This window comes from Maylandia zebra, linkage group LG18 (genome assembly GCF_041146795.1).
Source record: "Maylandia zebra isolate NMK-2024a linkage group LG18, Mzebra_GT3a, whole genome shotgun sequence".
Lineage (NCBI taxonomy): Eukaryota > Metazoa > Chordata > Actinopteri > Cichliformes > Cichlidae > Maylandia > Maylandia zebra.
The window spans coordinates 35,798,072-35,823,465 of NC_135184.1; the positions used below are offsets into that span (position 1 = coordinate 35,798,072).

Sequence of the window (25,394 nt, forward strand, 5' to 3'; positions counted from 1 at the left end):
GATCAATGACATCATCACATCAGTGACAAATGTGGCTGCTACTGTGTGTCCACCTTTGGACAGTAACAGGGTGGAAACATATCAGTTTATACTACAAATTAGGGCAACGTCATGGCATGTTAAACCCTTCTGAAACATGAGGAAAGAAAGGTTCATGAAGTATTTACTCTGGTACTTCAAGGTACAACTTACTTAGTCATGTGACTAGAGGACCAATGAGAGTGGGGGGGTGCACACAATTTATTCTGAACACTAACCATTTAAAAAACAAAACTAACATTTGCTGTTAGTTAGGCCATGCAACAGATATGAATTTGTAAACTTACGTTGGTAACTGCATTTGACAAAAGATCAGCATGTATTTAAGGCTGCTGGTGGTAAAAAAGAAAAGAAGGAATCAGTATATTTCTGTGGTGGTGGTGGGAGGGGCTAATGGCCCATTCTGAGGCCAGGTTCTTGTCATTTGAAGCTCCTAGATGGCCTTGTTCTCGAGCTATCGATTCACAAGGATTTCAGAACCTCTGACCTTTAACCTTTAGGTCTGCTAAGATTCAGACTTTTATAGATAGACCTATGGTATCAGTTTGAAGCTCCTATGGAGTTATGGCATCCACAAACTGTTCACGCTGCCCGCCTGCCTTTAACCACCAACATGTAATAAAAAGCTGAAGGCAACAGGTTTGGTTTCAATCAGCTTTGCAGCAGCAAACTCAAAGCATGCTAGGTTAAATGTTGATGCAGGGGTCAGTGGGGTTGGTGGGGGCACTCGTGGTAACCATCAGAAACACTTGCACAGCAGAGATGTTGTCGTTTCTTGGCTGCTTTGTGTCCAAGCTGCATTGTCACACACAGTCTGGGTTTTTCTTTTAGCATCACTGATACAAATCTTTGATTAAACTCTGGCTTAGCTGTCATTCAATTATATGCAAACATATAATTGATATATTTAATACTATTAATTAATTAATATATTTTATGGAGCTATTTTAATGTTTAGTGGACGACAGGGGATTTCTAAGAATCGCCCCACAGTTCTTCAGCTGAGACACCTGAGTTAGAAAACACAAACACTGCAGTTGTCTTTACTCGCGAGGGCGGTCCCAGAGCGCTCGTCCTCGCAGGAGGCACTCACGGACTGGCGCTCTGTCACTGTCTGCGTTCTTTATTTATACAAGCTTGTGTGTGTACAAAGGTAACTAAGTTATTCCAAGAACTTAGAGCTGAGGTTCCCCTTCTCTACACGTGTACGTTCTCAGGAAAGAGGAAGCTGTTAGTTGCTAAATAAGTTTATCACACAAGAGTTTATGTGAAAAGTCATGTAGACATGTGGAGTGCTTAGTGATCAATAAAACACATTCATGCAGCTGATCACACTATGTACAATTTTCCTTTGACAGTGGACAACAAAGTGAAGGGAAACAAATCCAATATTGATGAGGGTCAAAGTGCGGTGACTGAGCAGTGAGAGGCCTCCAGTTTTAGCTACAGAGTACTTCCTTTCTTTCTCTACGCTCTTTTGATGTTTTTGTAGGTGAGAAGCAGATTTCAGCAGTTGCTCCTGATGACAGGCAGATGTTATCTCCAAGTGAGACCTTGTCCGGTTGGTGTCAACACAGAAACGACCAAATATCCCGTATTTGTGCTCGACAGCACATGTGGGGATTTTTCTTCTGAACAAAGTATGAAGATTAAAGACGGTCGAATGATGCTGTTATGTGCTGTTATCAGTGTTCCTGCTCTGGCTACCGCAGCCTCCTTCTGCTTGAGGACTCACGTCAGCCGATTGTATCTCCCAGTCCTTATACGCACGTATTTCCTGTGAAATATAGCCAGCACTGAAACTAGAGGTGTCCAGATGCTGGCAGTGAGGTGACGGACACACAGGCAGGATGAAGGCAGAGCTGTTGGTTCTGGTGGTGAGTTTGCTGTGCTGGACTGAAGCTGAAGGTGAGCCGCTAAATGACAACTTCACAAAAGTCAATGATGATAACAGACATTTTAATTACAACTCGTTTAAGTCTGTATCCATGTCATTGTAGTTACTAACTCAAACTGGCTTTGGTCAGAGACACTGGGCGTGGCTACAGTATTATGAGTTTCTGAAAGTCTGAAGCTGACAAATACTTTATTATTATTTAAAAAAATTAAACTGAAAAATAAAGCTATTTTAAAGTGATTGGCACTAATACTCCTTTGTGACATCGTGTTTTAGTTTTTGTGCAAAATCCCGACTCAGTGTGTAATCTGTGACATTTTTATTACGTCCTGTAAAACCACAAAACTGACAGACGGTGTACTTTCTTCTTCTTCTATTGTACACTGACAGTGTTATAAAAGCTGCACTCTTGTAGTTTGTCCTTTACAGGAGCCTGAGGCACAGAACCAACAACTGATTGCATTTAGAAAAGAGGCGACACTCATCTGATCTCTGAGAGTTATCAGTGAAACAAATGTCCCAGACAAAGCTGATTCACACACACACACAGACACACACACACACATACACACACACACACACACTCTCTCTCTCTCTTACTGTGAGTGTTGCTGCTTCAGTGTTTTACTGCTCGTCCAATAGTCGGCCTCGGGTCGTACCTTCATGTAAACTGCAGTTGTTGGGACAGATATGGAGCCTGCTTCTGAGAGCAGAGGAACTGAAAGCTCACTGGCAGGACAAATACGTACTGAACAAATGAAACACGAGTAAAAGTTAAACATGGATGTAAAAAATTGGGTGTAGGTTTTTAAAATCAGTCTTTCTGTTCGTAGATGATTGCGACCAAGCTGGAGTGAATACCTCTGGAGACATGGTGATCTCACCTGGAGAAGCCTTCAGGCTGAACTGTACTTTCATATGTTTAAAAAACAGCCACGTTGCACAGCTGTGGAAGGTATACAAGTCTCAGATATTAGTATACATTTAGTATTATACTAGGGGTGTCCAACTCCAGGCCTCGAGGCCCGGTGTCCTGCAGGTTTAGATCTGACCCTGGGTCAGCACACCTGAATCACATGACTTCATTCCCAGGCCTCTGGAGAACTTCAGGACATGTTGAGGAGGTCATTTAGCCATTTAAATCAGCTGTGTTGGATCAAGGACACATCTGAAACCTGCAGGACACCGGCCCTCCAGGCCTGGCGTTGGACACCTCTGTATTATACTTTGATATCATGTATTAAAATACTAATACTCATAGCAATTTGATGCATGAGCTGCTGACTAACATGGCTATGTTTACCTCATTGTCTGAAGCATTCATATGATAGGCTAACATTGTCACATGGCTGTGATGTTTGTCAGGTTAACATAACTGCTGTAACTGTTTTATCTTCCAGAACAACGAGTCTCTTGTCAACATTTCCTCTGCATTACCCAATGTGACCCTGGTCCTGAATGTCCAGTCTTTTACAAAGGCACACACTGGACAATACCAATGCAAGACCTACCCACCCCATACCATTAGTCCTGCTTTTAGTATTCAAATAGCAAGTAAGGACTAATTATTATTATTATCACATCTTTATTGGCTTGTATTTCATTGTCGAATTTTCCAGATGACACTTTTATTTATTGGTGCCCACCACGACAGGCACCAACCACCTTGCGGCCGCAGCTCAATGCAGCAGCTTCGGCAATGGAAATGCTGAACATGGTCCATTCGGACTCAATGTCCCCAGTCTCCCTCGGAATGCTGTTGAAGCTCTGCCGGAGGTGTGCGTTGAAGATCTCGCGGACTGGGGCCTCTGCTAGACGTTCCCAGCACACCCTCACTACGCGTTTAGGTGCACCAGGTCTGTCCAGCGTCCTCCCCCGCCACCTGATCCAACTCACCACCAGATGGTGATCAATTGACAGCTCAGCCCCTCTCTTTACCCGAGTGTCCAGAACATATGGTCGCAGGTCAGGTGATACGATTACAAAATCGATCATCGACCTGCGGCCTAGCGCGTCCTGGTGCCACGTGCACTTATGGACACTCTTATGTTCGAACAAGGTGTTCGTTATGGCCAAACTGTGATTAGCACAGAAGTCCAATAACAGAGCACCGCTCGGGTTCAGATCAGGAAGGTTGTTCCTTCCAATCACGCCCCTCCAGGTCTCGCTGTTGTTACCCACGTGAGCATTGAAGTCTCCCAGCAGGACAACAGAGTCTCCAGGTGGAGCACCTTCCAGCACCACCCCCCCCCCCCCCCCCCCCCCAGGGTCTTTAAGAAGGCTGGGTACTCTGAACTGCCACTTGGCAGATGACAGTTGGGACCTGTTCCCCGACCCTAAGGTGCAGGGAACAAACCCTCTCATCCACCGGGAAGAACCCCAACGTACAGGCAGCAAGCCGAAGGGATATTAGAATACCCACCCCAGCCCGCCGCCTCTCACCAGGGGCAACTCCAGACTGAGACAGAGTCCATTCCCTCTCCAGGAGACTGGTTCCAGAGCCCAAGCCATGCGTAGAGGTGAGCCCGACTATATCTAGCCGGTACCTCTCAACCTCACGCACTAACTCAGGCTCCTTCCCCACCAGAGAGGTGACATTCCATGTCCCTATTGCCAGTCTTGGTAGCCAGGGATCAGTCCGCCAGGGCCTCCGCTCCTGGCCGCCGTCCGGCACCCAATGCACCCAATGCGCCTTCTGTGGGTGGGTGGGCCTGCAGGAGTGTGGGCCCATGTCCTCTTTTCGGGCTGTGCCCGGCCAGGCCCCATGGACTAAGGCCCGGCCACCAGACACTCGCCCTTGGGCACCCTCCCTGGGCCTGGCTCCAGGGCGGGGCCCCGGTAACCCTATAAGTCTTGCCGGCTTTATAGTCAGTGTTCAGTCAAGTCAAATCCAAAAGGTCAAAAGTCTGTGATGGGTGTGATTTTGTCCAACCGCTCTGTTGCAATTCTTCGTGAGAGAAGAGCAACCTGCCCTTCTGGGCCAACTCGGAATGGCTGTGGTTCGGTTCAAAGGGAACAGCTCGCCATCTTCCTCGTCAGGAAGAGATCCAGGTCTCACGATCCCACAAAAAAAGCCAGCACGCTTCTAATGTTCAACTCTCAGAGAGGATATTGTCCGCTTCCTCCGCGCCCGTGCAGATCACGATGGTTCCAAAGTGTTCACAACAAATCAGGTCCGTTTCTCCAAGGTCCATGCAGCTCTCCGGTATGGATATCTGCTCAGTTTCTCAAGTTTATAGTTATTTTCCAGCAACAAGCTGGTCCCGTGCACATCCGTCTCTCTCTGTGTCTGAGCACATGTTGTGCCAAAAAGTGATCAGCCCACTGAAGCATGTTATATTAATATTAATATTTTATTAAATGATCATTGAAAAAGGCAGACTGTAATAACACTTTTGTGTGAACTGTAAGGTGAATTTATTTATTGATCCCATTTAGAACAACAGAGGTTAATCCAAAGTGTTTTCCAGGAAAGTGCATTCACATTCCAGCTTTCCAGAAAACCCAGTTTGGAACATGTGAACAGTGTGTATTACTGTTTTTAGGCTATCATGACTTATTCCTGGTCTGATTAACACTCCTCTGTCCAGATAACTTCACAGGAAAACCACCTTCCTTGACCATCAGCAGCCCAAAGTGTAACTGCACCCAGCAGACCCACAATGCAGCAGGTGAGCGCTCACAAGCACGTTATCAGTTTGATGTCACTGATTGTGCTCATCAGAGTCAGGACTAATATGTTATAACGTGTGATTGGAAGTCTCACACAGAGCAGGATTTCCACAGTAGCTGCTGTTTCTTTATTTTTAGTGCTGATTTTTTCAGTCTTTCAGTTTTTTACAGTTTCCAAAGAGCAGTGCAGAGGCTCAGACTTCTCTCCCAGTATGTGTTGGCTTTTCCCCCTCTCCCTCCCTGGGGGTTCACACTTCACTATCCATTCCAACCCCTGCACAGGAAAACACACTCAGACTGAGAGATGAGGAGAAAGTCAAATGTTTCCTTCATGTCTGTGTGCTATACATGCTAATCTATCGCTCCCCTCTAAATGCGGCTCGTCTCTGCGTGCGCTCTTTAGCTTCTGAGGGATTTTATGTAACCCAGTGTACATTCATCTGTGTCCATGCAGGTCTGAAGGGTCAGCTGTGGTTCTGGGTGCTTCTGGGAAAAACTACCATCCTGCTCCTGAGCCTGGCCTCGCTGGCTGTAAAACACAAGACAGAATGAGATCAGACGGACACCCATATCTCCTCTCAGCATTGCTTTGTTTGTATTATTCAGTTTTAAGATGTAGCCTCTTTTATTCTGTCTTCTTTTAAATTTAAGCTCTGCATTATTTAGTCCGCAATTAACACGCATGCACACACACATTTGACTAAATACCCACTGCAAGGAACAATCAGTTTATACTGGGGCTCACTCATTTGCAGTAAATTTGTTTATTTGTGGTGTCTGATTTGCTGAAGCTTTGCTCTTTAAATTAACACCAGGATCCATGATTTTGCTAATTATTTTCATCATGATTTGCTTAAAATAATGAAAACATGACAAAGGTGTTTTTAAAACAACTCGAGACATTAAAACAGTAAATAATTCCCTTATTAACTCTCCAATAGTTTGCTCTGAGGCTGCATAACCAACACCAGATTATGTCGACTCCTTGAGTGGATGGACGGGAACATGATAGTATTCCTCAGTATTATTGTCTGCACATAGAGAGGGCTAGATGAACATGGGGCACTGGTTTAGGTCACTGTTGTGATCTACATCCTGAAAGGTTAATGATGCAGAGGCCCTGAGCTGCTCGCTGCTCCTCTTTGTCCCAGCTTTCTTCTGTTCTCTTCACTGTCATGCTGCTAAATAAATGCAACAAATAAAAAAATGGTCTTGTGTGCTCAGTGTACAGTTTTAGATATTATTTTGGAAAAAAATTTAGAGAGAGCTTGTTTAAACATAGCTTTAGTAAGATCATAGCACAGGGCCTAAAATAACAGTAATGTAACGGTGTTCCTGATCCCGGCTGACAGAGATGATGACAGTTTGGAATATCGTCCAGGTTTATCTGTATTATCATATGTACTGCTCAACCATCCAGGCAAGAGTAGCCAAGTACAGGACAGGGTAGGGGAAGTTAAAGTGGGATGGAGAGAATGGGCCAATAGCTCGACTCGCAGGAGGGTCATGGTGAGTGGCGTGCAGAAGAATGAGTGGAGCCACAGGTAAAGTTGCTTTGAATTGTACTGAATTATATAGCAACAATTAAACAGCACTTCATAAACAGGAATGAAACATTAAATAAGATACAACAACAGCAATAATAATAGTAACCAGAATCCTATCTGAGCTCAGATATGTCAGTCTTGCCGGCTTAATAGTCAGTGTTCAGTGATTTTGTCCAACCGCTCTGCTGCAATTCTTCGTGAGAGAAGAGCAACCTGCCCTTCTGGGCCAACTCGGAATGGCTGTGGTTCGGTTCAAAGGGAACGGCTCGCCATCTTCCTCGTCAGGTCGCACGATCCCACAAAAAAAAAAGCCAGCGCGCGTCTAATGTTCAACTCTCAGAGAGGATATTGTCCGCTTCCTCCGCGCCCGTGCAGATCACGATGGTTCCAAAGTGTTCACAACAAATCAGGTCCGTTTCTCCAAGGTCCATGCAGATCTCCGGTATGGATATCTGCTCAGTTTCTCAGGTTTATAGTTATTTTCCAGCAACAAGCTGGTCCTGTGCAACAAATGCAAAAATAGTTCTGTAAACATATTTTAAGTGGACAAAAGGGAGCTGGCTGATTATAATGTAAGTACAATAACACAGTTACAAAGATACTTGAGAAACAGGTAATTTTTTAATTTTATATATAACCCCTTTGTAATACCTGTTCACCAAAGTCTATTTAGCAACATACGTAATGATGTTACACATAAAACACACAGGGAAACATTGGAAATCAGGTTTTGGCACAACAACGGTACGGAGCAGGGGAAGGCGGGGCTTGTTCCTTCCTAACCGGTAGGGGTGTCAAATTTACTCTCTGGGGTTTTATTCTAATATTTATATTATTTATCTTTTATTATTGATTTACTTTAGCTCAGCTCAGTGATTAACAGGGTAATGAATCACAATTAACAATAACAATGTTGTAGTGCATTACTGAGTCGTGTAAACTCACAAGGACCTCCCAGAGAGTTGGTTCTGCTGGGTTTTCAGTGGAGGTCACATGTCCTCATCCATACATGTGACCTCCTGAGTCTGACTGAAGCCTTTAAACAGTACATCTGGATACTGGTCAAAACTAGCACCATTACTAAGAATGGACTGTGAGTTCAGTTTACTGGTCCTTAATTATTATAACCACTGATCAATGGCCGTTTACAGAGAGCTGGGGACCGGCTGCAATCACAGTACCCACCGACCAAACACACGACTCCACTGGCTCACTGAAAACGTCTCGTCAGAGGATGGTTGCAGATGTGCTCTACACATGATCCCCACTGCCAGTATCACTAAAAACAATGAGGTCATATATGCAAATGCCACAGTAATACTAAAAGCACTTGGGTTTAAGACTGTAAAGAGTAAGCTCCACACAGAGGAGAAGGCAGGAAGCCAAAATCAGTGAAGTCAGTGAACAGCAGTGCAGATAGACACCATGAGAAACATATCCTGGGTGAAAAAGAAGCACTACAAGATGGCTCACAGCTCGGCCCAGTACACTGAAGAGATCTAGTAGGAAAGAAGAGGTTCAGAAAAAAATGGCTTGTTCTCCAGAGCTCCATGCTGTGAGGGGAAATAGCACAAAGACAGACCCAGCTGAAACTGAGCAATACTGAAAGAACATCGTGGAGAAAGCAGCGTCACATAAGGTAGCCGGTGAACCGAAGACCACGACAATCTCACAGAGCAAGACCCAGTCAACATCTCAAAGGCAGACATCTAATAATGTGTCTTCAGAATGAGGAGTTGGACGGTGCCAAGACCTGACATTATCTGTGCCTACTGGCTGAAGAGGCCAATGGCCCTCAGTGATCAGGCTGCACAAATATGGGTGCTGCTAACAGCAGGTACTCAGAGCTAGCTAACATGGCCCCGCCCCTCCCTGAGCCTGGTCCTGCCAGAGGTTTCTTCCTGTTAAAAAGGAGTTTTCCTTCCCACCAGTGGCGGTCTTTGCCTGTTTGGGGCCTCGGGCGAACACTCCCTCTGCCCCCCCCCCATATGAAGAGAGAGAGTATGCATTGTATGCAAACAGCTACCAAACAGCCATCATAATTCATCATACAAGGAGAACAGGACAAATCAACAATTGACAACGACTAATTAATATTATATTAAAATCTGTAACATAATGTTTGGAGTTTAGTCTGTTACTGTTGCTATGTTTACCATTTCTTCTTGGAGCGACTGTAACCCACATCATTTCCTTAGGGATTAATAAAGTATTCTGATTCTGATTGGTTCAGGATGACCTGCCATGATCCAATCACACATCTGCTTACCTGCATCTTTTGTTTCTCCTCCTCTTCTTTTATCTTTTTTCTAAGCTGAGCACCTGATGGCTTTGAACTTTTCTTGTCCATCTTCCATTGGTTTTAATTTTGCACTCCAGTATGAACACAAATCCCCCAACTCAAGGATCACCACAACATAACCTAACACACCTACACCTTAGTTCACAGATTCACTTTGTCTAAGGTGTATTTCTGGGATTTCGCACAACCCAGGATTCAAATCATGAATACATAATTTACATCATTATGAATGAAATGTGCTCTATTTGGAAGCAGCCGGCCCCCCTCCCCTTTCGACGGGTTGTGTGTGTGACTTTAAATCATCAAACTGTAAATTATAAATTTTAAATTGTTATTGATCCCTTTATCCCTGGTCCCCGGCCTCGGTGGGGCGGTGGGGAAGCTGTGGCAGGGGCGTGGTTTGCTGGCCTGCTGCAGAGGAGGGGTGACACACTGAGCTCCCTGGGCGGCACGGAGGCGGGGAGGCAACAGGTGTAGGGGACAGTGTTAATGAGGGAGATGTCTTTTTGTGTGCCCACAGTGAGATGGAGCAGATGATGCTGGCAGAGAGAGGGAGTGGCTGCGTCCGAGGCGGCTGCCAAAAAACCGCAGATTATTTCCAAAATAAAAAGACACTAAGCAGAACCCGTGTGTGTGTGGGTCCTGTGTCACAGACCCCGAGTCCTAAAGTGTATATTTATTGTTTGTTTACTTGCACTGCTGTAGCTGGAGCCTCGTCGTTGACTTCAGCAGCGCGCAGGCGCACCGAGGGCTCTCGCGCTCACTTTTCGCGTACAGAATTTCGAAAAAACATCGGTGCGAATTATAAGTCTGTATCATGATGTCTGGTGTTCTCGTGTTTGTTGCTTTGTTTTTATTTTGTTTTATTCTGCGAGTTGGTTATTAGACGCTGCTCCAGCCAGAGACTCCCCGCCGCCCCGCCCTCTCCTCCCTGTGCCGCCAGCAGCAGGCGCAGCTCGCAGGCGGAGGGCGCCCTTACTCCCAGCAAACGGCCGATAGAAAACCGATCGGTGCCTGTGACATTCCCACTATGCGCTGGCCGTGATCCGCCCCCCACTACGATGCCGCCCGTATCTAAAACCGCTACTGCTTCCCACTGTCGCCAAAGTCATTGCTCATATGATTGTTGGGTTACTCTCTGTATGTATAGGGTCTGCCTTATAAAACAAAGCGCCTTGAGGCGACTGTTGTTGTGATTTGGTGCTGTATAAATAAAACTGAATTGAATAGACCAGTTCTGAATGCAAACAATCCCTACAATGGGACAACACCCTTAAACTCCCGGCTAATTACCTGCCTCTCCATAACATGGAAGCTCCTCTCAAGTATTGTAGTAACCAAGCTGAGAAAGACGTGACGGGCTGGCTCAGGTGGTGGAGCACGTCATCTACTATGGTCCCGAACTGCATCCGTCTTTTCGCCAGTCTCTTTATCCTGTCACGAGTAGCTGACTTTGCACTTTTACTGCCAAACAGTCAGAGAAGAAGTCAGCGGCCATCAGATACAGGAACGGCCTGTTTCAACATATACAGAAATCACAATGCTGTTTTAAAATAACGGCTTCATAATCTCCAAAATGCGGGATTAAGATTATAAACAGGTAACAGCAGGCGGCGCTATGCTCCCCCGCTTACAGCTCAACACAAATTAAAAGAAGAAGAAGAAGAAGTGTCATGGCGCTGTCCCACAGCACGGTTACAGACAAGCAGTGATTCAGGTCGGAGTTTGTTGTTAAAGGCTCAACGAGAAGAACAGCGGGAGGAGAAATGTTTCCTGAAACGGCTCAGCGTTTAAAAACGGCGGCTCCGCTCTTCTCTCACGCCGCCTTTTTGACGGATTTGAAGCGGTTGTCGGCACATGGAGGGGCCCGGAGACACCTCACTGTCGGCCGCTGCCTTACAGCCAAGGTCCCCCCTCCGCGGAAACCTAGGGAGAGGGTCGAAATCCCAGGACTGGAGATGGTCACATACGGAGAGAGGATGCACTATGTCCCGGGGCTGGCGAAACCTGCTCCCCATCACTGGGAGAGGGACTACAAGGACCCGCGATATTACAAGTCTCCCCCTGCCCACGAGATGCGGCTGTACAAGGACAAGCCGTGTTATATGTTCAACCAGAGGACCAGCGCGCTGGAAGGTAACGGCTGTGTCACGCTGAGCACGCCGCTGCCCGGTGGTCGCTGCCCGGGGTTCATTAGACACACATGAGCATTATTAGTCCACGGGAGTGCAAGGGACGCTCGGCTGACTGACAGGCCTCATCAGAAACCACTCATATGATGCTTGTTTATGTGCAACATAATCAAGACTTTAATAAACAGGCGCAAAAGGAGCTTTACTCTGAGAGAGGTTTATTTTGAAAGTCTTTGTAGCTAAACGTAGACCCACGTGATCACGCAGATTTGATTCATTTTAAAAAGCTTTTATCTGAAATCTTCACTTTTATTTATATAAACTTTTGCCTGTCGGTCTCAGGTGTGCGTCAGGCTGCCTGGCTGACCAAAACCCAGGTGATCCCAGGTCTCCCTGCACAGCTCCTCTCCCTCGCAGAGAACCCTGAAAACCAGATCCCAGATCAGGATGAGCGTGTGCAGAATGCCATCAAACACGCACGCTTCTGGGACACGACAGAGGATCGACCGCGTAAAGAGAAATACAGGTTGGGTGACATCTATACTTACACATGTGGGGTGGCTGAGGTTCAGGAGGCAGAGCAGGTCACTACTGACCGAAAGCTGGTGGTTCGATCCCTGGCTCCTCCAGTCTACAGTGTCCTTGGACCCCATGGATGCTCTCCGATGCGTCCATCAGAGTATGAATGTGTGTGGATGTAGTTAGTATAGACAAAGTGCTCGGGTGTGATTGGGATGTGGTTATAGAAAAGCGCTCTATAAGAATCAGTCCCTGCAGTGTGGACTTCCACAGACACACTCGACTCGATGCAACCTTTCCTCAGGGATTCATAAAGTATTCTGATAACAGGAATAACTGCTTCTACACATGTGGATGTGTGTTTGCAAACCCATGATTCACCACTGTTTGTAAGGAAGATCTGACATCATTTGAATACAGTCTGTTTAGGGCTGTGACACGTGTACTGTTTACTGCAATATTTTTTCATTGCTTTAGTTGATGGTTTTGTCCCCATGGCACCACCGTGGGACCAGCCAAAACAACCTGAGGGGTTGTTTGGAAACGAGGGGCTGCCTCTGTGTGTTCAGAAAACAAGCTGGTCCCCGACAGACACCAACACAAACCTGTGACGGCGCATGCAGAGAGTTTATGAATGAGAAGCAAACATGCTGACAGCTGCTCCAAACAAGCCACAGAGTCAAAGGATCAGGCTTTTGTCTGCGGCACACCACATAACAAAGACTGAACCAGTGGTTCTTAACCTGGGTTCAGTCGAACCCTAGGGGTCTCAGGGGTTGGGCAGAGCCTCCACCATGACATGCACAGCTCATTTTGTGCACCAGTAAAAAAACATATCTATGTCTTGAATTTGAAAAAAATCACATTTTATTTTTCACTAAAGAGGGCTTCAGTGAATGCGCATATGAAACTGGTGGGGCTCGCTCCTCCAACAAGCTTAAGAACCACTGGACTGAACATTAGAGCTGCATTACAGCTCGTATCTATGCTTTGGTGCAGTGGAGTTAACGCATGAACGCAGTGACCTGTCCCTTCATGAGCTTAACGTTCATCAGAGACTGTTTCCAGACGTTCCACACAGCAGCAGTAATGATAGGCGGAGTCATGATAATGCTCATATTATTTCTTTTATTTAAATGTGAAACAGAACGGTATAAACTAACTGTCCCTTTGTTGCTTGTTCCTCAGCAACACTCTGCTGCTCAACCTGCTGCACCTGTGTGCGACGCTGCAGTGCAGCCACCCGGCCCTCGGGAGGAGGATGCTTGCAGAGAACTACTCGCTGGCAACCACGTGGAAAAGAGGTATCGTACCCTCGTGCTCAGCAGGATCGCTTTGACTGCGAGTCGTGACTAATACGATCCAACGTGTTTGCGTGTCAGGTGAGGATCTCCTCCAGATAAGAGGTCAGAACGGTTTACTGCTGAACAGCACGGATCCTCTCCCACAGATGTCTGGTAAACAGGAGGTGGCCGACACAGCGGATCACGTCCTGGACGCCTTCTATCCCGTCTCCCCGACTATCGACCTCCAGAAAGTGCACGTGTACAAAGAGGAGGTAAACCACACAGGTGAGAGGTTAGCCAGCTGTCGTCCTTTCTGTAACGCAGGTCATGGTCCAGGTGTGCTTGTGTCTGCTCCTCACGCTCAGTGACAGAAGTCTGTCACGTCCACTCAGGTTTCAGAGATGACTACCCTTACCCTCACGCCCACACGCTGTACTTCCTGGAGTCAGCTGATCCTCGTTGTAAGCTCCGCCCAGAGCAGTTTAGAACCAAGATGATCATGTTTACCTTTGGAAACGCGCTGGCCCGTGCACACAAGCTCTACGGGGTAAGCATGCGTGCAAACGAACAGCAACACTGTACCTCAGTTTGAACAGTGTTGTGTTTCTTAATTATCCCTCTTCATGTGTGTCAGACTCGTCCACAGCGACTCTTAGACCGTCCTGTGACCGTGCAGTCAGTCGGGACCAATGGCAGGATTTTCCAGTTCATGGTTTTCCAGCTGAATACCACGGACCTCTCAGGAGACGATGGAATTAAAAACCAGGTGAGCTGTATGTGAGGAATCCTGGGCTGTAGGGGTGTGGTCAGAAGCCTGCACGCACTCGTGTTTCTCTGGGACGAGGCTACAGCACGTCTTTAATGACTTTAAAAAAACAACAACTGTGTGTAAAATGTGTTTTCTCTAAACATATATGTGCAGATTCCAACATATCAGTGGTGCTGATGGCTCTGCGGCATCAAGGCTAAAACCTATTAACCTGTCATAAGTGATCATGGAGGCGTGTCAGGTGTAGTGTCCATTTACACTGTTGCATACAAAGGATTCCTTTGATAGTACTCAGTTACTGCCCAGTACTGGTCAGAAGGTGTCATGTTGCAGTTTCCACGATCATCAGTTCAAACAGTTTAAGTTATTCAGATGAGCTGGATGAAGACCCAGACCGCCTCCCCCCATCAGAGGACACAGCCCAGGGACCTGCGTGTGTCCTCACACTGTGTGCTCTCTGCTTCAAATCAGTTGATCACTTTGGAAACTTGGAGCTTTTCTTCATGGTTTGTTTTGTTTTCACGTGGAGAAAAATCAGAGTGAAGCTTTCAAACCAGCCACTTCAAATGAACAACTCAGCAAAGAAGAGCGGAGAATAATCTGCCAGCATCCAGTCAGATCTAAGCGTGTTAACCTGTGTGGATTATTTATGCTGTGAAATCATTCAGCCTTGGAAAAAGAAAGTACAGGATGCTGACATCACGCCCTGATGAGTAGGGAAATATCACTGCTGTAAATGCAGTGCATTTACAATTCAAGGATTTGACTACAGATTCAGTGCTCGCTGTATTGTTCACCATGATTTCCTTCTTACAGCTCGTGCTATGTTGTGCTAAGTATCACTCCAAACCTGTCAGTGTGGCACAAAGGCACGGCTCACTCCTCGCCAGTATGTAAATGCTATGTATGTCTTGGTGCTTCCTTGTGTTATTGAGGGTTTGTAATAACTCCACAACTTACCAGCCCAGTTTAGGCCACAAACATAAGAGCAGACTGCTGGATGTGTCAACAAGTTGTTCTTTGTCCTCCAGCTAATGAGTCCCAAGTTAAACCCCAGCAGTCTGTTTTAGCTGTTCCATTTGTCTGTTTGCAGATGTGGCTGGAAGAAGACGTTGAGCTGTATGATTTTGCAAAAGTTCGACCGCTCATTAAAAAGAAGCAAGTCAAGGTACAGTTTCTGTTTGAGGGGAGGCGTGGCTTTCACTAACTTTACTTATCTGTGTAGCTGTCAGCCTTCCTGTGTCAGTGTGCAGGAAGCTGTACTCTAACGGCGCAGTTACTGCGCTCTGCAGTTACTGTGCTCTGCAGTTACTGCGCTCTGCAGTTACTGTGCTCTGCAGTAACTGTGCTCTGCAGTTACTGTGCTCTGCAGTTACTGTGCTCTGCAGTTACTGCAGAGCACAGTAACTGCAGAGCACAGTAACTGCAGAGCACAGTAACTGCAGTAACTGCGCTCTGCAGTAACTGCGCTCTGCAGTAACTGCGCTCTGCAGTAACTGTGCTCTGCAGTTACTGTGCTCTGCAGTTACTGTGCTCTGCAGTTACTGTGCTCTGCAGTTACTGCGCTCTGCAGTTACTGCAGAGCACAGTTAATTTTTAGCTGCAACATTTTTGATGCATAGTTAAACAGACTGGTGGAAACTGTTACAGACGTATTGCACATGCTTCCTTTTGACTGTGTGATGGGAGGAGCCACAGTGAAAATGTAATGGTTCTGATTGGTTGCTTTGTGTCTCCACAGATACCAGCTGGTCTGGCCGGATACAAGCCTGAGGCGTTCAGCAAGTTCCTGGCACTGTACCTGCATGGAGCTGTGTAGGACTGCAGACCTCATACATCTGTTGTGTGTTTGTGTGAGCGATGCGCTGCCAGCAGTCAGTTGCCTGTGAAGTCTGTGTGTGTCTGTGTGTGTCTGTGTGTGTCTGGGATCTAAATCAGCATCTTCTCAAAACTCCTGATTTTCTTTCAGTCAGTAACAGCGTCCGGGTGTTTCATGGAGCTGCACCCACACTTCATCTACATCTTTATTCTGAATAAAGGCTGCTTTTCTCAACACTTTGTTTATTCTTTCTTTCTCATTAAGGTTATCAAGCTGTTCATATGTAAATTCCAAGCTAAGGCTACGTCCTGAAGCATGTCAGTACCCAACACGTTTCGTTGGGTTGCTGTTCTATGTTAAACGTGTGGACATACTTTTCCTTCCACATCGAAAAGCAAATGAGTGGTTTTCCTGTTCAGTGACTGTTTATGCTCATGTTAGGACATGGCCTCTGGCCGAGGGCGTTCTGAATACTTGGAGAACAACCACAAATGACACATTTGGTGGGTTTGCATGATTATCTTCTGTAGTTGAACATACCATTTTATCAAGGTAAATCACACCAGGCTCAGGCTGAAGAAGTCAGTCTTCCACATCCTAAACAGAACAAATACATCCTGAATGAAGCTCACAAGCAAAGGGAGTTTAGCAGTCTGAGGAAACTCACAGCACACAGTGGGGAGCTAAGAAAAAACAGCGGGTAATTCAGTGGATTTATCACGGCACGTTGCTTTCAGATATCTAAAGATCCTGTTAAAATTGTCGTTCTGACAAAATGCTAAAGACACAAATGCTCATAGAAGTCACAACAGTATTAAAAGTGGCAGCGCTGACCTGAAATCTACAGCAAGGATTGTGATTTTACTCTTACTTTAAAATCTTGCTTCTCACATACAAGTGTCCATAAATCTGCTCCTTCCTGTTTGTGTGACCTGCTTCATAACACCAAACAGTGCACTGTTTCCTGCTCTCTCCTATCGTGTCCCCTTTGTCTTACTTCTCTCGATCACCTTTTCTGTCCCTTTGAAGAAGTGAGGCTCCATAAATGCTAAAGAGGTAAGTATTATTTCTCAGTTGCAGTGAATAGATAGAAAATCAACTGTAAACAGAAGAAAGGAGAGAAATAACAATTTAACATAAACCAGACACACTCCAGGGCCTCCTTGGATGAGGGTGTCTGGTGATAATGGCTGAAACACCCGATGAATCCAAGGTCCACTACTGATGATGTGTCCCAAATTTAATACGATAATTTAGATCAGATCTCTAATCCCTAAACCTAACCAAGGAAGGAAAAATAGCAGATTAGCCTGGGTAAGAGACCGACAGTTGAGGCACACGACGATGTGCTGCTAGCAAAGTTTCTGGGCTTTCCTCATAACAGCCGTCCCTCAAACCTTTCTCAATTTAAAGCAGTGCATAATCAGGGATTGTAACATCTAGTCCTTCTACTGAAACGCACATCAAAATAAATGCCCAAATACGCTGCCAAGAACATCCCAGGTTTTAAAGTCTTTTATGGAAAATTATGCCGTTTAATGTTTCGTTGCACTCTGAAATAAAAGCATATACAAATAAGAAACTGGAGTTAAAGAAGAAATCATGGAATCAATTTATAGACCAAAGTGTATTCTAAACGTCTGACTCGTGGCTTCTTTCTACAGTAGAAATCGAATCTGTAGCAGAAGTTCCCATGAATGTGGAGCTTGTAGCTGCTTTGCTTTCACTCTTCTGTCCAGTTCAAACCAGCTCGATGGGGTTTCAGTCTGGAGACTGTGCTGCACACTCCCTTGTTCTATTTTCCTGAGGTAGTTCTGGCATAGCTTGAACTCGTGTTTTGGGCCATTATCTTGCTGTAGGATGAACCCCTGACCCCAGAGGGAGCTGCAGGATGCTGTGGTAGCGGTTTTGGTTCAGGGAGCCTCTCACTCTGTACGAGTCACCGACCCTGGATCCAGCAAACAGCCCCAGACCATCACACTTCCTCCTGCATGTTTGACAGTTGATGCCACACACTGTGGAACTGTCCTTTACCTACTCAACGCCGTACAAAGATCCTGCGTGATGATCCATCAGTCCATAATACCTTCTTCCAGTCTTCAGTCGTCCCGTGTCGGTGTTTCATGGCCCAGACAAACCTCTGTCTTATTCTGACGTCTGGCTTTCTTTCTGCAACTCGTCCTGTCAAACCTGCAGCTCAACGTTTCTCTTCACAGCTGGAACTGAGACTTTCTCACTACGACCACTATGAAGCTGCTTGAAGCTGCTGTCCTGTGAGCCGCCATCAGCTGTTACCTCTCAGAAACTTGTCCTCTGATTCAGTCGTGTCTTTGGGTCAGCAGACGTCTTCCTGTCACAGTTTCTGAGCCTTTGATGCTGAAGGAAACTGGACTCACTGACACTTTGACTTTCTTTGCAGTTTCTCTGTAGGACAGACCGACTGTAACAGGGCTGGAAACACAGTGAGATGGACCAAGGCAAGTGTAGTGGAACAGGAAGTATTTATTTGCCATACAGCTCTCCTTACAATAGTGATGGCTCGCTTGAAGCTGACGCTTCAGTGCGTGTGTCAAAAAAATGAACACACTGCTTCAGAAGCTCTGTGTCGAAGCTTGATTCGTTTGGCCAGAGTCACGTGACCGGTGACGTCCGAAGCTTCAGTTAGAGCCTAACTGCTTCGTGTCTGATTCAATGGTTTATAAGGAAGCGAATGATAATATAAATATAATTAAATAACTTTAGAAAAACTTCCACTTGACTCTTTACATGTAATGTTATAACATTATATATTTTATTGTTTAATTAATCTGAAAATTAATCTGAGGACTCAGGGCTGTGTGTCGGACAGGGTCGTCTGCAGTACGGGGGCCCCACAGGGAACGGTTCTGGCTCCGTTCCTCTTCACCATCTACACTGCAGACTTCTCCCACAATTCCACCCAGTGCTTCCTGCAGAAGTTCTCTGATGACTCTGCAATAGTCGGCCTCATCACTGATGGGGACGACAAGGAGTACAGAGGTCTGACCCAAGACTTTGTGGACTGGTGCCAGCTGAACTACCTCCAGATCAACGCCAGTAAAACCAAGGAACTGGTGGTAGACTTCCGCAGGCACAAGCATTCTCCACTGCAACCACTGAACATCCAAGGTATGGACATTGAGGCTGTGGACAGCTACAGGTACCTTGGTGTTCATCTGAACAATAGACTGGACTGGACTCATAACTCAGACGCCCTCTACAGGAAAGGGCAGAGCAGGCTGTACCTGCTGCGGAGACTCAGGTCGTTTGGGGTGGAGGGCCCACTCCTGAAGACCTTCTATGACTCTGTGGTGGCTTCTGCTATCTTTTATGGCGTGGTCTGCTGGGGCGGCAGCATCTCTGCTGGGGACAGGAAGAGACTGAACAGGGTGATCCGAAGGGCCAGCTCTGTTCTAGGATGCCCTCTGGACCCAATGGAGGTGGTGAGTGACAGGAGAACGGCGGCTAAGCTGTCATCCCTGTTGGACAACATCTCCCACCCCATGCAGCAGACTGTGACAGCACTGAGCAGCTCCTTCAGTGGGAGACTGCGGCACCCACGGTGTGGGACGGAGAGATTTCGCAGGTCTTTCCTCCCCACTGCTGTCAGACTCCATAATAAAGACTTTAACTGAACAAACACACACATCCATACATATGCAATAATACTAAGTGCAATAATCCTTTCTGTCATCGTTGTATTTTTACTCAGTTGTATATAGCATTCGTATTCTATTTTTATCTTATTGTATATTTATTTTATTTTATTCTACTGTATATAGTATTTTATTCTATTCTGTACAGTTGTGTACTGTATTTATTCTTATTGTATTCTAATTTTTGCCTCATAACTTTTGCACTGTCCACTTCCTGCTGTGACAAAACAAATTTCCCACATGTGGGACTAATAAAGGTTATCTTATCTTATCTTATCTTATAAAATGTTAGTCTGCCAAATGTGCAGCAATGTAATCTATTCTCTTTAGCTGATAGTTGGTGGGGCCCAGGTAGACTGTATACCTGCATCTCTACCAGTTTCTCTGCACTCCAGCCTCCTCTGGGCCATGTGAAGGGATTTTCCTTAAGGCAGGAGAAATGATCTCCACGAAAAGCTAAGTCTGCTAAGTCTGTGTTCTTGTTGTTTGCTTTTGTTTTGTGCGCGTTTATTTTCTCTGAGAACATGAGAAACTTTAAATGTTTTAACAAAACAAATCTGCTTTTCATAATGTCATTAAATAACTTTAGAAAGACTTCCATTTTAGAATAGAATAGAATAGAATTCAACTTTATTGTCATTGCACATGCACAGGTACAGGGCAACGAAATGCAGTTTGCATCCATCCAGAAGTGCTTTAGTGATATAGATATATTACAATATATATTAGCAATAATATAGATATGTGAGTATATTACAGAAATGGGTCTATTATGGTATGTTATAATGTACACGGTATGAAGTATGTTGGGAATATTCTATAACTATAAGTATGTACAGGCTGTAGTGAGTACAAGCTATGTACAGGCTATGAACAGGATATAAATATGAAAAACTATACAGAATATGAAATAAATAACTTTACAGAATCTGAGATATACAGCTATACAGAAATGGGAACTATGCAAGTTGTAAACAGTTGTAGGATTAAAGATTATCGAATGTACAGAATGATTATTTACACAGAGCTATACAGTAGTGCAGTTAAGATAAGTGAGGGTGTAGATAGTTTCTACAGAGGCTATATAAAGTGCTAGTGGTTGTGAGTGGTGGTTCAGTCCATGTTATTATTGTGTTTGAGGGTACAGTTGTCCATTGTGGGTGTGTGTATGTTCAGTCCATGAGTTTAACGTGGGTCAGATGTCAGGAGGCAGAGTTCAGGAGTCTGACAGCTGTGGGGAAGAAGCTGTTCCGGTACCTGGTGGTCTTAGTCCGGAGGCTCCTGTAGCGCCTCCCAGAGGGCAGGAGGGTGAAGAGTCCATGTGATGGGTGACTGGGGTCTCTGATGATTTTCCCAGCCCTTTTCAGACACCGCTTCCTGTAGATGTCTTTTATGGCAGGAAGTGGTGCTCCGGCGATGCGCTGGGCAGTTTTCACGACCCTCTGCAACGCCTTCCGGTCCGAGGCAGAGCAGTTCCCGTACCAGACTGTTATACAGTTGGTCAGGATGCTCTCGATGGTGCAACGATAGAAGTTCACCAGGATGTCTGAGGACAGGTGGTTCTTCCTCAGAGTCCTCAAGAAGAAGAGGCGCTGGTGAGCCTTCTTGACCAGCTTGGAGCAGTTGGTCGTCCAGGTGAGATCCTCGGAGATGTGGACTCCCAGGAACTTGAAGCTGCTCACACGCTCCACCTTTACTCTTTACACGCTTTACTCTTTAAATTTAATAAAATAAAACATTTTATTTTTAAAATAATCTTAATGTTATTCTACAAAATGTGCAGCACTTTAATGTGTTTATTCTCTTTAGCTGATAGTCTGTGGGACCAGGAAGAGCGCACACCTGCATCTCTACAGTTCCTGTGCACTCCAGCCTCTTCTGTCCATGTGAGAGCATTTTTCCTCTGAGGCAGGAAAAATCATCTCCAAGAAAGCAGACTGGGCCATCACACAGTGGAACCAATTCTCTGCTTAAATAAAAACCAAACAGGATGACCTTAAATGCATCATGTTGTTACTTTACAACTTCATACCCCCTGCAGTTCACAATCAGTTCTACCCCCGGGTCAAAAATATGTCTACGAAAATTGGCCTAATATCATATTATTTATAAACACAGCTGTCCAGTGATGAACTGCATAAGTACGTGGAGGCGGGGCCTCACATACTCCACACTGTGTTGTAGAGAAGAGCGCTTTAAACTCAAGCTGCGCTTCATAATTTTGGCCACCAGATGTCACCAGAGGACTGAAACGCTTGGAATAATGAGCCGTTTCTAACACAAGCTTCGTTTGGCCATCATTACCTGTAGGAAGGCTTGCTCAGAGCAGCTTTAAGTTGTTGACCCACGCTGCGTGCCCTGAAAAAGCCTTTTTGTATAAATCTGAAATGTACATTATTTTTCACTTTGGGGTAACTTTTTTTAAACTGCTGGTAGGTCACCTCTTCCCTTTCATTCCAAGGACAGACTTCATTGGACCTGAAGGACTAATTGCAATAAATAACTGGAAGAACTGGGCTGATCTAAAACTTTTGACCGTTGACTTTGTAAAAATTCGCTGTTCCCTTCAGCTTATTATCCAGGAGCTAAATGTTGCACATGTACAGCACATGGTTGGTATAATCAGCAAATCGACGCACATAGTGTGTGGCTTTTATTTTGAAAGGCACTGGCGAAATCCGTGTTGGTCGCTGTGTTTCGTGAGTCTGTGGAGCTGTGTGAGTGGCCGCCCTCAGGTTTGTTCCTCTAATGTACACTAACATGTAGGTAATGGTCTCGGTGCGGGTTTAGGCTCGGCTCGGACTGGAAACCAGGCTGGCTCACAGGCGCAGTTTGTGGAACTAGAAGGACGCACAAACCTGAACTGGGAGCTGCTGGGCAGAAACTAGTGGTTAGACTGGGCGTCACCGTCAGTCACTGTGAGTCTGTTGTGTGCACAGTGCAGGAGGACACCGGTCGACGGTCACTGCTGTTTGTTTTAGAGCTACAGACCACAGGTACGTAACCGGTCCCCGCTCCACCTGTCCAGACCAGGACAACATCTGTACTGGGACTGAGCAGACCAGTCGCTGTGTGAGAAGCTTGTTGGCACAAACCTCTGAGGTCCAAAGCTGAACGAAGGATCGTTCAAGAAACTGTTAATGTGTCGCCACCACGAGCTGTGTCAGAAACATGAGTCACGGCCACAGTCTGTGAAAGTTCCTCTCGAGGCTTCCGTGTCAAACAGCGGCGTGCTTGCAGCACAGCCCTCACCTGTGTGCGCTGAGCCCGAGCAGAAAGCTTGGAGCTGATTCCATCAACGCTGACAAACACACTGTGGTTTGTTAGAGCCTCGTTGACCAGCCTTTCTGATACGTGGAGCGACTTTATGTTGAATGAGGCTACAAACGTTTTCACTGCGCTGAAGGCACAAAGCTGTTTTTCCGTAGACTTGTATGGCTGAAAGCCAAAGACAGCGCCCCCTGGTGGCATCCAAGAGAAAGGCTTTTTACTTATCAGGCCGGTGTTGGCTGTGGAGGCCCTGAAAAGTCTGCCACTGTTATATTCATCCAGTCTTCATGTAGTAAATGGTTCTCATGTGGAGCTTTTACTCGAGCCCTCAAAGTGCTTTAAACAGCACGTCTCATTCAGCTGCGTGTACACCCTGAGTGCTCTGCTTTGTGTCCACTTTGAGTTTCATGGAGTTTTCTGTTTGGTTGTTGTTGTCGTTACCGTGCTTTAATGGTGCCACCTCCTCTATCTTATTCCACTTTAAGCAACGACACAAAAGATCAGTTGTAACAAGTGAGACCAAGTCTGGCTCTGCATGTTTCACATACTGTCTGTACAGTCAGTAACCTGGGGTTACCTCAGCTTCCTGTTAGCTTATTCTAAATGCTCTTTCTGTTAGCCTTTGGCACGAGTGCTGTTAAGTACACATAACATACTGTTTTTGGCACCATCCCACAGTAACTGCAGGTTAATATTTATAATAATATAATAATAAAATTCTAATAATGTGTTTGTATAGTCTGTATGCAAAACAACATTGCAAACTGCTGTACACCCTACATGTAGCACAACAACATAGAGTATCTGTGTATTTATACACATGTGCATAAGCACATAAATGAATACAATGAAAACAAAGAACAATCAACAACATATCAAACTATGTATTAGAACCTGAACTATAGGATACAATAAAAAGAAAATCTGATGCATTAAGAACAAAAACCAACCTACTGTGTTCTGGAGCATGCAGCGCAGACGATGCTGTGCAGGCATGCAGTGACCAACAGAACCAAGCAATCAGCCATCACAGCTGTCACGTGTCAGACAGTCTTAGTGATATGCAGCTCCACCATAGATCCCACCGCGCTTTAGCTGTCAGAGGGCCTCACAGCTGACTCTGGACTCCTTTGGTGTACAGAGGAGTTCGTGGTGTGCCCGGATCCTGTGGCTGCAAAGCAAATGTAAAGAATCACCATCATTGACCGTTCACATGAGGAGGTCTGGTGTGGCGTTGTGCGTTACGGCTAAACTTGTGTTCACTTTGTTCCAGGACTCTTTATGTGCGTTATTTAGGTGCATCTTTACAAGCCTCAGCTGTGCTGCACGTTCTTTTCCACTGATAGTGGGCTGACGTGGATCCATCGACTGACACTTACAGTCAGTTACCTGATGAATGTTTGGTGGGAAGCAGACTGGGAGTGCTGAGCAGTAGCTGCTCAGTCAGTCTACAGTTGGTTCTTTGCTAAATTGTCTGTTGTGTGTAGACGCACTGGTTCACCTCCTGGGTTAGGTGCCTTTTTCGCCCCAGCCGTTTGCAGCAGATGGCCCCGCCCCTCCCTGAGCCTGGTTCTTCCTGTTAAAAGGGAGTTTTTCCTTCCCGCTGTTGCCAAAGTGCTGCTCACAGGGGGTCATATGATTGTTGGGTTCTTCTCTGCATGTATCACTGTAGGCTCTACTGTACAGTATAAAGCACCTTGAGGCGACTGTTGTTGAGATTTGGTGTTTTATAAATAAAGCTGAATTGAATGCTTCAAAAAGAGTCATAGGTCAGTTTTAAGTGACTGAACAAACAAAAAGACATTCATCTGAAATCGGACTAGTATCAGGTTTCAAAATGATTACAAAGTCTGGCTCTTTGGGGGCAAAAGAAAATGAGGTGTGACTCAAGACTTTTGCACAGTACTGTAGCTTCAGTGTCTTTCCTTTCATTTGTTTCCCCAGCTTTCCAAATGAGTTCCAGGACATCAGATTGTTTGGAGGAAGAGGATGGAGAAGAAGAGGAAGAAGAAGAAAACTACAACCCGACAGAGGTGAAAATGAGTCAGATCGTGATGCCCTGTCACAGCAACCATCGGCAGGAGCTCAGCGTGGGTCAGCTGCTCAAATGGATGGACTCCGCCGCCTGCCTCTCAGGTGAGCTTTGTGTGTCACAGGTGTGTGTTGGAAGTAGTGCATGTTGTAATGACCTCACTGTTCGACCGTGCAGCTGAGAGGCACGCTGGCAGTCCCTGCGTCACCGCTTCGATGGATGACATCCACTTTGAGCACACCATCAGGTGAGAGGAGGCGTGTGTGAGTGTGTATGGAAGGCTTGGGCTGAAGGTAGTAACTCCGCCTTTCCATCTTTCTTCAGTGTGGGTCAGGTGGTGAATATCAGGGCAAAGGTCAACAGAGCCTTTAACACCAGCATGGAGGTCAGTGAACTTCACGCTGCTGTTCTTTGTGTCTTTCGTTGTTTTTGAAAT

At 45.8% G+C, this 25,394-nt stretch overlaps 3 protein-coding genes across 7 annotated transcripts in view; all 3 read left to right on the forward strand.

Annotated features, from left to right (window-relative positions):
- The first annotated feature begins 1,461 nt into the window (after positions 1-1,461).
- Positions 1,462-6,799, forward strand: LOC143413474 (uncharacterized). The gene is made up of 5 exons (XM_076876626.1): positions 1,462-1,947; positions 2,770-2,891; positions 3,337-3,490; positions 5,527-5,607; positions 6,063-6,799. The coding sequence occupies exons 1-5, from the start codon at positions 1,890-1,892 to the stop codon at positions 6,158-6,160; spliced, it is 513 nt and encodes a 170-aa protein (XP_076732741.1). The 5' UTR covers positions 1,462-1,889; the 3' UTR covers positions 6,161-6,799.
- A 4,424-nt stretch (positions 6,800-11,223) lies between these two features.
- mrpl37 (mitochondrial ribosomal protein L37) lies at positions 11,224-16,216 on the forward strand. The gene is made up of 8 exons (XM_004576129.4): positions 11,224-11,593; positions 11,932-12,115; positions 13,297-13,412; positions 13,491-13,679; positions 13,787-13,941; positions 14,029-14,160; positions 15,257-15,331; positions 15,905-16,216. Exons 1-8 carry the CDS (start codon positions 11,224-11,226, stop codon positions 15,980-15,982), a joined length of 1,299 nt encoding a protein of 432 aa, XP_004576186.2. The 3' UTR covers positions 15,983-16,216.
- A 6,078-nt stretch (positions 16,217-22,294) lies between these two features.
- Positions 22,295-25,394, forward strand: part of acot11a (acyl-CoA thioesterase 11a) — a 16,272-nt gene continuing 13,172 nt past the window's right edge. For 4 of the 5 annotated variants that reach the window (XM_076876958.1, XM_076876960.1, XM_076876962.1 and 1 more), the window contains exons 1-4: positions 22,295-22,391; positions 24,871-25,062; positions 25,136-25,205; positions 25,283-25,343. In XM_076876958.1, the coding sequence (XP_076733073.1) occupies positions 24,879-25,062; positions 25,136-25,205; positions 25,283-25,343 (315 nt within the window). In that variant the 5' untranslated portion in view covers positions 22,295-22,391; positions 24,871-24,878. Of the gene's footprint in view, positions 22,392-22,520; positions 22,653-24,870; positions 25,063-25,135; positions 25,206-25,282; positions 25,344-25,394 lie in introns of those variants that run through there. The other variant, XM_076876959.1, reaches the window with a different exon arrangement.

Excerpts from the sequence above, each read along its gene's own strand:
- LOC143413474 (XM_076876626.1), top strand. The coding sequence starts at position 1,890 with ATGAAGGCAGAGCTGTTGGTTCTGGTGGTGAGTTTGCTGTGCTGGACT. Across the intron at positions 1,948-2,769 it reads GTGCTGGACTGAAGCTGAAG|ATGATTGCGACCAAGCTGGA; the intron begins GTGAGCCGCTAA and ends TTCTGTTCGTAG. Across the intron at positions 2,892-3,336 it reads ACGTTGCACAGCTGTGGAAG|AACAACGAGTCTCTTGTCAA; the intron begins GTATACAAGTCT and ends TTTATCTTCCAG.
- mrpl37 (XM_004576129.4), top strand. The coding sequence starts at position 11,224 with ATGTTTCCTGAAACGGCTCAGCGTTTAAAAACGGCGGCTCCGCTCTTC. Across the intron at positions 11,594-11,931 it reads GAGGACCAGCGCGCTGGAAG|GTGTGCGTCAGGCTGCCTGG; the intron begins GTAACGGCTGTG and ends TGTCGGTCTCAG. Across the intron at positions 12,116-13,296 it reads CCGCGTAAAGAGAAATACAG|CAACACTCTGCTGCTCAACC; the intron begins GTTGGGTGACAT and ends CTTGTTCCTCAG.